The 13,641-nt window shown below is 40.1% G+C and overlaps 1 protein-coding gene across 1 annotated transcript in view; it reads right to left on the bottom strand.

Annotated features, from left to right (window-relative positions):
- kpnb3 (karyopherin (importin) beta 3) overlaps nt 1-13,641 on the bottom strand; it is a 51,642-nt gene that overhangs the window by 30,588 nt on the left and 7,413 nt on the right. Inside the window, 7 exon segments of the mRNA XM_052026298.1 lie at nt 225-347; nt 2,156-2,260; nt 7,024-7,120; nt 10,726-10,776; nt 10,778-10,826; nt 12,427-12,573; nt 12,576-12,618. Coding sequence (XP_051882258.1) covers nt 225-347; nt 2,156-2,260; nt 7,024-7,120; nt 10,726-10,776; nt 10,778-10,826; nt 12,427-12,573; nt 12,576-12,618 — 615 coding nt within the window.

The following is a 13,641-nucleotide window of genomic DNA, read 5'->3' as shown; positions in this document are numbered from 1 at the left end:
CCCAAAATACTTCTAAAATTTAAAAATGCAAAGCTCCAATTAGGATATCTCCTCCTAAATTGTATTAATCTGTGAATACTATCCTGGGACACATGACCAAATGGTCAGCAATGAGTTGAATGTTTGATATACAAGTACCAAATCCAAACTCCAGAAGAGGATACATTTATATGTTTACCTACATACATTTAAATAGGAAAAACAGAAATCTTCACAGGGCTGACCTTGAGGCTCAATGTTAAGGTTGGCTCAAGATGAGGACGCAAATATTTCGGTGCCGTGTCTGCGAGCTCCACCAAAGACTTCAGCACAGAATCATCATTTTGATAACAGGAGTCATTGACAGCCTAAAACGATGACAAAGTTGAGGAATAAAAGTAACAGTAATGTGTTAACATACTGGCACTTGAGGTCAACAGAACAATGTCAGAGAAAGACTGCAACCTATATTTTCCAGAGTGAACAACTGTCAAAACGTAATCCAACACTAACAGACTCTTTAAATTAGGGGTACTAGTTTATTCTAGTAAATAGTGTTGGGAGTCTCCAACCTGTCTCAACATCGATTTCTCTAACTTCCAGTAACCCCACCCTTTCTTTTTCTCTCCCCCCCCCAACACCCCTGTCTTCCCTTATTCTTGTGGCTCCCTTGCCCCACCTTTATGACCTGCCCATCGCCCCCCCCCCCCCATCCTTTATTCCATAGTCCACTGCCCTCTCCTACTGGATTCCTCCTTCTTCAGCCATTTGACTCTCCTACCTCTCAGCTTATTACATCTTCTCTAACCCCCTCCCCACCTATAACTTCCCCCTCTCATCTGGACTCACCTATCACCTGCCTGCGTGCATTCCTCTCTCCCCCCCCCACCTTCTTATTCCAGCTTCTGCCCTCTTCCTTTCCAGTGCTGATGAAGGGTCTCGGCTCGAAACTTCGACTGTTTATTTCCCTCCACAGATGCTGCCTGACCAGAGTTCCTCCAGCACTGTGTGTGTGAGTGTTGCTCCAGATTCCAGCATCTGCAGAACCGTGTGTGTCAGGGGTACTAGTTGCTCTCATTTGCAATGCAGAGACCCATTTCAAGGAGCAGAACGCTACAGATGAGGGAAAATTGAAACAAAGTGCTGCAAATACACAGCAGATATGGCAGCACATTTGCAGAGCAAAATAATTGTTTCAGATCCTAATGAATGTTCATTGACCTAATGTTAACCTTGTTTCTCTCTCCATAGATAATACCTGAACTACTGAGTAATTTTCCATTAACACAAAATTTACCCAGTTCACCCCTACAGTTCATTGACTCCAAGATTTTGCAAGTCCTGAATTTTCCTTTACCCCTCTATGCCTTCAACTGCCCAGGCCACATGCTCTGCAATTCTTGCCCTCGCCCCCTCTGTCCTCTAAAACCTCCTTAAATCTCTTCAGCCAAACATTCTGCCACTGGTTCTATTGCACCCCGATATCGTCTTTTGTCCAATTACATTCCTACAAAGCATTTTTGGATATTTTACTTTTTGTATGGTATCTCTTAATTGCAAGATGTTTGTTTATTGAATTGCTCCTCAGTGTAACATTCACTGCTCAAAAGCCTCCACTATTACATAAAAAATTCACAAAGAAACAAGGATTAATTACACTGAAGGTACAGCACTGAAACAGGGTCTTCAGCCCAAAAGCTCAATGCAGGTCCACACGTCTCATCTCTGCCCTCTTTTCCTATGAATATGTTCAATTTTCTTTTCTCCTTCAAATTTACCTCAGGTCCTCTTAGATGTACCAATGTCATTTGCCTCAACTACTTTACGAGGTTGGTTGGAATGTGGAACATGCATTCTCTGGGTAAAGAATTCCATCAACCCTCCCCTGCCCCCCTACCCTCCCCAAACCTATTAGATTTAAAAATGACAACCTTGTATTTACAATTACTTGTCATGGATTCTCCCACAAGCAGAAATACCTCTCCATTTATCCAATCAACCACTCCTTCAGTAGCAAGTTGCCAGAATACACAACAAATACTATTTGCTCACAGACTCGTTGATTATTTAAAATGAGTTTGCCTTCATAGGCATCATATAATAGATAATTTAAAAAAACAAATGCACAGATTGGTAAATTTCAAGCACGTTCACAAACAGCAGAATGAAAAATTACCTGTAGAATTCCAGGCAGCATGTCGGCGAAGTGTTTTTGCAAGGGAGCATTACTCTCATTTGCCAGAACAAACGCCGCAGCAGCTCTGGCAGCCAGCATTCGAATCTATAAAGGAAAGTTGCATGGATGGAACAGCATGAAACCCTTTGGAAGTTACAATCAATGCCGTACTCAAATAAAGTACAACAGTGAGCAAAGGAAAGATGAATATACCAACAGAATACATGCTCCATTGATTGTGTGCCTTCCTCCCCATCTCCAATCCTCTTGGGCCATGTAATGCACTCTCCATTTCTGGCTGCATATGCATCACCCATTGTTCGTCACCCCACTACTTGGGGCCAAAGCATCAGGACCCCAAGATCCCGCCAGTGTTCTGAAATTTCCTTGCGAACCCTTGACTCTTTCTTTTCCAATCTTTTTATTGAATTTCACGTTAATTCAAATTAATGTACATAACATTAATGATTATACATATGATACAAAGATCTGGATAACATTAATAACAGTTAATATTTATACTCACAAGGAGTAAAATATGTAACCGAGACCTTCTACTCTCTTGCTAAGTGTACACGATGGGAAACAACAAAATTGAAAAGAAAATTATATAAGAGAAAACCCCCAGATCAAAAAAAGTATAATATTAAACTTCAAAGAAAAAAACTGGACTGATATTTCTTCGATTAAAAAAAACATTTTATGTCGTCAGCTCCGCTCCTCTATATTCAAAGGTTATTGAAGGGGATTATATCGTATGGAAATATTGAATAAGTGGATTCCAAACTTCCTCAAATTTAAGCGAAGGATCAACAGTACCACTCCTAATTTTTTCTAAGTTTAAGCATGTTATAGTTTGAGAAAACCATTGAAATGTGGTAGGAGGTAGAAGGTCCTTCCATTTAAATAGAATGGGATCTCTTGGCCATTAAAGTAACAAAAGCAATCATACGACAAGCAGAAGCGGATAAATGGCCAGAATCCATCATTGGTAACCCAAAAATTGCTGTAATAGGATGGGGTTGTAAGTCAATATTCAATACAGTTGAAATAATATTAAAAATGTCTTTCCAATATTTTTCCAAAAGAGGACAGAACCAAAACGTGTGTCAGGGAAGCCACCTCCGAATTACATCTGTCACATATAGGGTTTATATGCTGATAAAAACGGGCTAACTTGTCCTTCGACATATAGGTCCTGTGGAACACCTTGAATTGTATCAAAGAGTGTCCAGCACACACTGAAGATGTATTAACTAACTGAAGAATTTTCTTCCATGTCTCTGTAGGTAAAAGTATCTGGAGTTCCTCCCCATTCATTCTTAATTATATCAAGTGTCTCTAGATGTATTTTCATAATCAGATCATAAATTATTGCTATCAAGCCCTTCTGATAAGGATTAAAGCCTAAGATTTTTCCCGTAATTTCAGTTTTATATAGTATGGGAAAAGGAGGTAAAGCGACTTTTAAGAAGTTTCTAATCTGTAAATATTGAAAAAGACTTTTCTGATGCCCATTAAAACATACACACCCGCTTACATGATCCAGTGGTAATTGGTTTATTATTGTCACATGTACCAAAACAGTGAAAAGCTTCATTTTGCATGCCATCCAGACAGATCATTCCAAACATTAGTACATCAAAGTAATACAAAAGGAAAAGCAACAATATAAAAGGAAAATCACAATAGAATGCAGAATATAGTGTTACAGTTACAGAGAGAGTGCAGTGCAGGCAGACAATAAGGTGCAAGGGCCACGACAAGGTAGATTGGAAGATCAAGAGTTCAACTTTATTATACAAGAGTTCTGTTCAAGAGTGTCATAACAGCAGGATAGAAACTGTCCTTGAGCCTGGTGGTATGTGTTTTCAAGCTTTTGTATCTTCTGCCCAATGGAAGGGGGAGAAGAGAGAATGTCCAGGGTGGGTGGGGTCCTTGGCTGCTTTCCTGAGGCAGCAGGAAGTGTAGACAGTTAATGGAGGGGAGGCCGATTTTTGTCATGGATTGGGCTGTGTTCACTACTCACTGCAATTTCTTGCGGTCTTGGGCAGAGCAGTTGCCATACTAAGCTGTGATGCATCTGGATGGGATATTTTCTATGGTGCATTTGTAAAAAAAATTGGCAAGGGTCAGAGGAGACATGCCAAATTTCCTTAACCTTTGAGGTAGAGGTGCTTTCTTGGCCATAGTGTCTGTGGCTGGACCAGGACAAGCTATTGGTGATATTTACACCTATGAATTGCAGTGATGTTTTATTTGATGATACAGATAAAAACCCCAGAGATATTATACTGCTTTAAAAGTACTGTGTAGAAGTAACCTATTGACTTCCAATATAACTTGAGTTATGAACTTCCATTCACAATGCTGATTCAATATTCTGTGCCTCTTCATTAAGTTCCACAATTTATATCCTCTCAAGATTTTTATTTCAAGCTATAAACACCTAGCCATTTTATTATTCAACAGCAGCTACCGACTTGAATTTCCTTCAAGTTTAAAACTTGTTGGAATGTGCAAATCCCTCTTAGATGTTCATTTTAGAAATAACATTTGCTATTAAAGGGATATAGGCAAAATGCAGGCAAATGGGACTAGCTCAGATAGACATCTCGGTTGTATGAGTGAGTCGGGCGGAAGGGCCTGTTTCCATGCTGTATAACTCTGTGAACCTACGTTTGCAATTTACCAAGATATACAAAGTCAGATCCTTCAAAGAATTTTAAAATAGCTGAAAGGATAATAAATTCACTCACATTAGAAATTGAAATGCTTTTTTCAGGTTAATGTGTTGCAGCCAGAAGCAACTTATACAACAGTTAGATATAGTAATAGTTATTTACTTTGTTAAAACAATAAGTGGGAATTAAATGCACAACTGCAAAGGGAGGACATGGGAATTTTCATGATTCCGCTACTGATTCATTTCATGCTCACTTCACCTTGGAGAAGAATTGTATTTATATAGCACCTCTCAGAACCTCACTGTATCCCAAAGTAGTTTGCAGCCATTGAAGCACTTCTGAAGACTAGTAGCTGTTGTACAGGGAATGCAGTACCCCAACTGCACACAGCTAGCTCATGCAAACAGCAGTGTGATAATGACCAGATCAAGGGTTTCTTCAGTAAAGTATGCTGATTGAGAATAAGTTTTTAACCAGGAAACCAGAGGCAAGAAGTTTGTTTTCCTTGGCTGAGGACATTAGAACCAGGGAGTCTGTCTTAGAATAAGGGGAAGGCCAATTTTAGAATGTCCTTCAGAAAGAGGATGACAAATCTATGGAATTCTCTCTCCTGAGGGCTGCTCAGCTATTGAGCTCATTCAAAACAGATCAATATATTTCTGAACATTAAAGGAACCTAGAGATTAATGCAGGAAAATGACATCGAGCTAGAACATAAGCAATGAATTAGTCAGAGTAATACACCACAGAAACAGGTCCTTCGGCCCAACACGTCCATACTGACCAAGATGTCTACCTGAGCTAGGGTTCTCAAACGAGCACACTGGGTGCCAATAGGCAACTTTACAAAAAAGACCTCAGTCCTATTCACAGTTTTAAATGAAAAGCACATTTCACATGAATGGCTTTGTTGATATGTAGCAGTGATACATTAACAGATGCTGTTTTGCATAGAGTCAGAATTAAACAGCATGGAAACAGGTCTTTTGGCTCAACTTGCCCATGTCGACCAAGTTGCCGACTTGAGCTGATCCCAGTTGCCTGCGTTTGGCCCAAATCCCTCCAAACCTTTCTTATCCATGTACCTGTCCAAATAGGTTTTAAACATTGTAATTGTACCCGCCTCTACCAGTTCCTCTGGCAGCCCACTCCATATACTGTACCTACCACCCTTTGTGTAAAAAAAAAAGTTGCTCCATAGGTCCCTTTTAAATCTTTCCCCTCTCACCTTGAATCTATGTCCTCTAGTTTTAGACTCTCCCACCCTGGGAAAAAGGTGGATTTGGCACACCACCCCTTTTTTTTAAAAATTCATTCAGGGTACATGGGTGTCTGGAAGTCTACAATTAAACCTGCCCATGTTTCATAAAGAACAGCAAATGGCAGGATGCTTAGGAGCATTGATGTACTGTTAGGAAGTTGTGGGCATGCTATGTTGGCGCCGGAAGCGTGGCGACACTTGCGGGCTGCCCCCAGAACACTCTACGCAAAAAGATGTATTTCACTGTGTGTTTCGATGTACACGTGACTGATAAAGAAATCTTATCTACAGAAGGATCTTAGGGCACAAGTTGATAGCTCCCCAGAAATGGCAACACAAGTGGACAGGCAAAGGCAGCACGAAGCATGCCCACTCCCATCTGCAACTGCGTTCAGTACAAAAATCAGCAAGTCAGGCTGCAGCTGTATAAAACTGGTTAGGCCACGCTTGGAGCTCTGGTCACCACACCTCAGGAAGGATGTGGAGACTTTGGAGAGCATGCTTAAAAGGCCAAATGGCCCAGTTCTGCACCTTTTCCTCACGTTCTTACAGAAGTCCAATTCTCCTGCTCTTCTGCAGCATGGTGCCAACATTTTGCCCAAAACAAGCAACTCTAACTGTGCACTACTCAATACTGTAGTACAGCACCACCCAAAGATTATATGCTAAGTTTCTGGTGTGGGTCTTGAACCCACAACCTTCTGACTCAGAACATACCACACATCTATTGAGAATAAGATTGTTTTCAACAGGAAGGGTATCTGCTTGTTTTGCATAACTTTGTTTTAAGTGAAAAATGCTCACATTTTATCACAATTTCACATACTTTGGACTGTATCAGAAATCTAAAAAACAGATATGGCTATTATAAAGTGCATGATGAGTAGGTAGCAGTAATAACCACCAATGGTAGCCCTTACCGTCGTGTTTTCCTGGTCCTGCATGCACTGCAGCAACATGCGTTTGATGACTTCAAGATAGTGCTGTTGCTGGTTTCCAAAGATTCCAGGGAAATTCCTATTAAACAATAACCTTCCATTATTACAAGTTTTAGAGTTAACTCATGAGCCAATGTGCATTTGACTAAGATGAAGACACAAGATTCTGGAATCTGGAGCAAAAAAATGAGCTGGTGGAACTCAGCAGGTCAAGCAGCATCTGTGGAGGGAAATAGAGTCAACGTCTCTGGTCGAAACCATTCATCTGGACTGTCCAGCAGCTTTTTTCTTAAAATCTAAAATGAACTTCACAGTCACATATCAGTAAGACAAACCCAACTGAGACTGCCCTCAGTACCAGCCCCTACAACCTTCTGCCATCACCACTTTTGATATTGAACTAACTTTTCCCTCCACCCTGTCATAGCCTTTCAATTTTGTTCTCCCGTTCTCTTGCTACTTTCCCTGGCTCTGTACCAAAGGTAACTAATCTGAAACATTAATTCTGCTTCTCTCCTCAGAGATACTGCCCGAGCTACTAAGCATTTCCTCTTATTCCAGATGGTGGGAAACTGAACCACACTGAAATGAAATCTCATTTTTCCAGTATGCTATGTATAAAAGGTTTCCATTGTAAATACACCGGTGTGCGTACCACCCAGAAGACTGGGTCAGAATAATGATCTGATGACAAACTGAAACAAAATGACATCTAACAAAACTACAGCAATCCTGCAAGCTCACGGCACGAAGACTTGAAAACGATCTCACTTTTCCACTCATATTCCTTTGAATTCATTCCAGATCCCAGAGACTGCATCAGAAGCAGTGCACAGTACAAGACTCACTTGTCAAGATCACATTTCAGTAGGTTAATGCTGGAAAACAGTTCATGCCAGATTGATTACATTTAGATTCCCACAATGAGACTCAAGAGAAGGCTTTCAAATGTAATGTTAAAAAAGAAAGGAATATGTAAATAACATTAAGTAAACCATTAAAACAAAGGTGGATTAAACAGCATCATTTCACCATTGGAGAAATTTTAAAACAAATTTTTCCTCAGCTTTCTACCTATTACTAGGGTAAAGCAATTACTAAATCCAGATTACCAAGATTAATACAATCACTTTAGTTACCGGCCCTTTGTTCACAATGAGCAGACCACCGAAGCCCAAAGCACAAAAAAAATTCATCTTCTAAATGGTAGGAGCGAACACACAACCAAGAGTGATATAATTTAGGTATTTGAGATGATTATTAGAGAGTTCATGAAGTCGATAAAGAGACCTCCAATAAGGGAGACCAAAATATGAAAGCACAATTTTAAAATGTTAACAAACATTCCTTCTGAGGACTGGGGAAATCTGGAATGGGTTTCTCACCCACAGCACCTGCATCTTATTGCACTGCACTCTCTCTGTAGCTGTGACACTTTACTCTGTACTGTTATTGTTTTTACCTGTACTACATCAATGCACTCTGTACTAACTCAATGTAACTGCACTGTGTAATGAATTGACCTGTACGATCAGTAAGACAAGTTTTTCACTGTACCTCGGTACAAATGAAAATAATAAACCAATACCCTATCCCTTCAACCATTGCTAGGAGCCAGTTTCAAATGTTTAAAACAGATTGGTAGATTTTGGTTAGGTCAGAGTACTGAGGATCGTAGAAACAGTGGGTAGAAAGACTTAAGATCAGCCATGAGTTAATCAAGTGACAGAACAGGCTCAAGGGAATAATGACCTACTCATGTTCCCACGTTCCTGTACAAATATTTACCGACTGGCTCAGAGCAACTACGTTCTACTGTTCCAAGACAGTCGGCTCAGATTTCAATACCAACTTACACTCAGTATCATTATAGCCAAAACTAAAAACAAAGAACTAAGTCAACTAAGCAATTATGGGTAAGAACTGAAGCTGTGCTGCATTCAACAAAGCTAAACCTATATTAATCAGTTTCGTAAATAAATGGAATGATCTGACATAAGATGATATTAATCACGCCAAGGTGCACTGGGACACGAGGACACCTTGACCCAAAACATTAACCACTTCTTCGCAGTCTCAACCTGAAACGTCGACTATCCCTCTGCCTCCACAGATGTTGGCTGACTGCTGAGCTCCTCCTGCAGTTTGTCTTTTGTTCCACATGACAGCACCTGGAGTCTTCTGTCTCCATTACCCTTTATTTGCAGATCTTCCCAGATCCACCGAGCAGCTTCAGCACTGTTTTAGTTATAACAGGGTACTACCATTCAGTCCCTCAAACTCACTCTAGCATTCATTAAAACATGCCTAATGAAAATTCAACTCCATTAGCCCGCGTACGTTCCACAATTCCTTCATATCATTACACAAATGAAGATTTTTAAAATATGCTGGAATTCTGAAATTAAAGAGACAGAAAATACTGGAGATACTCTGCAAGACAGCCAGCTTCAACGGAGGGAAGAAAAATTAATATTTCAAGTCAATGATAATATTCCATTGATGCAAGTTATGAAGGATTTTGACAAGTGTTCCAGATTTCCACTACTAATGCAACATTATCGCTTCTGCAAGGTCAAAAGCAATAATCAAATAACCTCCTTCTCAACCAAGCTAATTATTTTGAACAGAAGCATTAAGTCTTCTCTGTAAGGCCAACAGCTGCTTCAATTACGCTTCCACCTTGACTGAAAACCTCTATATTGCTGCAGTTTCTTCTTTTTGAACTCTCCCATTGAGATGATCAGTTAGATGGGACAGTCACGAGCTCCATCATCATCCATTACAGTTAAACAATTCCTTTTAGAACCATAGAATACCCCAAAGTACTTCACAACTAATGAAGCATTTGGGAAATGGCATTCAAAGATGTAATGTAGAGGGACAGGATTCCCAACTTCCACACCGATGGGATATACAAAGAGCAGAGGATTGTTGATAAGATAATCTTTTTGATCAATACTGGTGAAGACTTCACAGTAATCAGGACTATGAGGTGAATTCTGTTACTTTCCCCAATTGTGCCAGATCTTTTAGCAGCACACTCAGTCACAGCGTCACGAACTGCTGCCTCACCGTGCCAGAGAACCGGGGTTCAGTCCTGACCTCCAGTACTGTCTGTGACATTTGCACGTTCTGCTGCAAATCCTCAGAGTGCTCCTGTTTCCTCTCACATCAAGGTGTGCGAGTTGATAGATGAATTGGGTACTTACTGTGTAGATGAATGGTATAATCTGGGGAGAGTTGATGAGAATGGGGGGAAGAATAAAAAAAAAGTGCAGGATTAGCGTAAAAGGTGGTTGATGGTCAGTGTGGACTCAGTGGGCCAAAGGGACTGTTCACACAGCATCTCTCTGTGGACTATCTACCCGGACAGCAAACGGAGGCTTGTTTAATGTCTCAACCAAAGTTTGCTCACTGATGTACCAAACCTGCTTTACAAAGCCATGTCTCTAAGCTGCAACGGGAATATACACAGCCTCGGAAGCGAAAGGGTTACCATTGAAGTAAGTCAAACCCTTTGATGCCAAAGGCAGAGAAGGGATTAAGGTGTGGAGAAAGTGACTGGAGTCAGTCATTCACTGTAGTTAACTCCATAACATTTTTTGCATTGTATTTTATTTCAGCAACACTTCCATACACTACATAAAAACTTAAAATGGTGGTTCACAGAAAGGAACTTACCAGAAAATATGCAAAGCGGCTTCACGCAATGCCACATTTGGGAGCTGACAGATTCAAAGAGAATTTCAAAATTTCTGGCCACTGGTTGTTGCCATCATCATCTAGATAAAAAAACAAGCAATATCTTGAGCCTGAAACAGATCAATGCTTTATGCAGACTGCTCCCTCACTGCTGTTTAGACCGCCTGGCTAGTGGCATCTGCACTTAAATAAAGGTTAATTACATGGAAACTCTAGCACAGAAAAGATCAGTCTAACAGTACCATTTTGTTGTACGTGTTCCACGCCAGCTGCTTCTGTCATTCCTATCAACTTATTGGCAAATCCTCATATTGCTTTTCAGTTATTTATGCAACCTCCCTTGAAAATCATCTATACGTTTTCCCTCAACTATTCCACATGATTTAGTATAGCAATGAGGTTTCTTGGGAATTCAGTATTAATTTATTAGTAATTCTTTATATTGATGATCCCAAGTTTCTGTCTATACTATATACAGAAACACCTCCTCCACACCATACAAATTCCTATCAAAGTCACCAGATAGATGCAGATTTACAGCAGGCAACTGCGGCTTTGATATCGTTCAAAGGAACTGCAATGGACTGAGATACAATTAATAATGTTTCTGGTATTCTATCCCTTGCTTAACTGAGAAGCTGCACAGTAACCTGATCCACACTAAGCCCACGTGGCCAGCTTCTGATGGCATGTCAAACATTTTGACTGTCCTTTTTTTTTAGAAAGTCATAGAGGTTTAACCTTTTAATAACACCATTACTTTTTAACAATTGCTAAGTGAGCTAGTGTAAAGCACAATTCTCATGTTCAAATCTGCTCTAGGCTCTGAATGCTGGGGGTAATATGTTACACAGAACAGTTCAAAGACTAATCAACCTCAGCAACTTATGACTGTTCCAAAAGGCACAAGGTGAGTTTACAAAATAGGTCCATTTAAACCAACCGTCTGTGCCATTGCACATCCTCCATACAAGCCATAAAGAGCAGGGCCAACTACTGGTAAACTCCGAAGAGACAGGGGATCTTTTAAGTGGTGGAGTGATCCAATAGAAACCTCTAAAATGTGTAGGGGTTCAATGGGGCTGATAGAGATGTTGTTTCTGATCATGGGGTAGTGAGATCTAAGAACAATTAATGCAAGAAATTAATAATTCTAACAGACATTCTAAAAGGAAATACTTTGCCCAGAGTGGCAAGAGTTGGGATCTTGGTACAATATGGTGTGATTGAGCCAAATAGTGCAAATACTCTTTCATTTCGTGATGGAATTTCAGATACAGTTTGCCTTTATTATTTTTCTGCTCTTCACCATAGAGTAGGTGGTGAAAAGTTTCAATAAAATGCCACAGCTGTGAAAATTCGAATAAAATTACTAACTGTAATGACACTGGAGCCATTCGGCCTATTGGTCAGACTGGCTCCCTACTAAGCAATCTATCCAGTCCCATTCTTCTGCTCTTTCCACAAATGCATGTCCAATTCCCCTTTTGAAAGCTTCAATTGATTCTGCTTCCACCTCCTTAAAGGCAGTGAGTTCTAGGTAATAGCTACCTTCTGTGTGAAGGTTTTCTTACATCCCTCCAGTATCATTTCCCTTCACTTAAAACAATATCCTCACTCCTTGAACTGGCAAAAATTATAAAGATCGCTGTGTAATTTAAGATATTACAAGTTACTAACCAATTAGATTCCTAGAGAGCTCCGCTGCAATGTCACAGGTCTTCTTCCTGATGTTAGATGATCCTTCCATCTGGATACCTAGAAGCAGCTCATGTTTGACAGCATTCTGCACCTCAGGGGTTAAACTTGGAAATATCTCTTCAAAGAAGCAGATAGCATTCGCCGCATTAAAACAGCAGCCATCTGTCTTACCTGAAAGACAAGAAAAATCCATTTGTATAGCCTTTAACAGAAGAGGCTGGTGATCGTTTAGATGTCTCAAATGATAAGTTAACCAAAAGAGCTCTCCAGTTTATCCAGTCACCCTGATTTTGATTCATAGTCCTGAAAACATTCCAAGTTTACACTGATGTTGGATTAGTTTCCACCAGGCCTTTAGCTGATGTATTGTAGATCACAACCTACTGCATTATAACATTTCTTACCTACCCATTGGTTCTTTTGCCAATAACTTTAAACCTATCCCCTCTGATTGCCAACCTATGACCAATAGAAACAGTGTCTCCTTAACAACTCTAATAAACCCTGATAGTTTACAACAATGCAGGACGTTAATCACACTCAGCAGTTTCCCCAAAAATAGGCAAGAGTTTGCATGCTTAAAATGAAGACAATAGCCTTTTGCTTTTTAGTATCTAATATCAAATTCTACAAGGACAGGCATGATGCAACAATGTGCACAGCAAAACTTCACTTCTCACATCAGGTACAGACATGCTCAAATGTCAACATTACAGAGAATTGTTACAAGGATTCGTGGTCACCTCCAACAAATTCATGTAAAAATTGGTATAATACCAGGTGATTTATCCAGAAAATATTTGTAAAATAAACAATTTTCTTAGAGTCACAAGTGCATAGCACAGAAATGGGCCCTTCAACCGATTACATCCACGCCGACCTTTTTGTCTGTCTACGCTAACCCCATTTGCCTGCATTGGGTCTATATCCTTCTATGCTTTACCTATTCAAGTGCTTGTCTAAATCCTCTTAAACAGTGATTCTTTCCAATTCCACCGCCACCTCTGACAGCAAGTTCCAGATATCAACCACTGTGTAAAAAAAAAACTTGCCTCACAAATCACATCTAAAAACTTGTTCCTCTCACCTTAAACCTATGGCCTCTTGTTTTTGATACCCCTACCATGCAGAAAAGGAGTCTGACCATCTATCCTATTTATGCTCTTATAGTCAGGTCACCCCGAAGCCTCCTTC

Source organism: Pristis pectinata, chromosome 11 (assembly GCF_009764475.1).
Source record: "Pristis pectinata isolate sPriPec2 chromosome 11, sPriPec2.1.pri, whole genome shotgun sequence".
NCBI classification, from domain to species: Eukaryota; Metazoa; Chordata; class Chondrichthyes; order Rhinopristiformes; family Pristidae; genus Pristis; species Pristis pectinata.
Note: the sequence above shows the minus strand (reverse complement) of the source record. Positions and strands in the feature narration are given on the sequence as shown.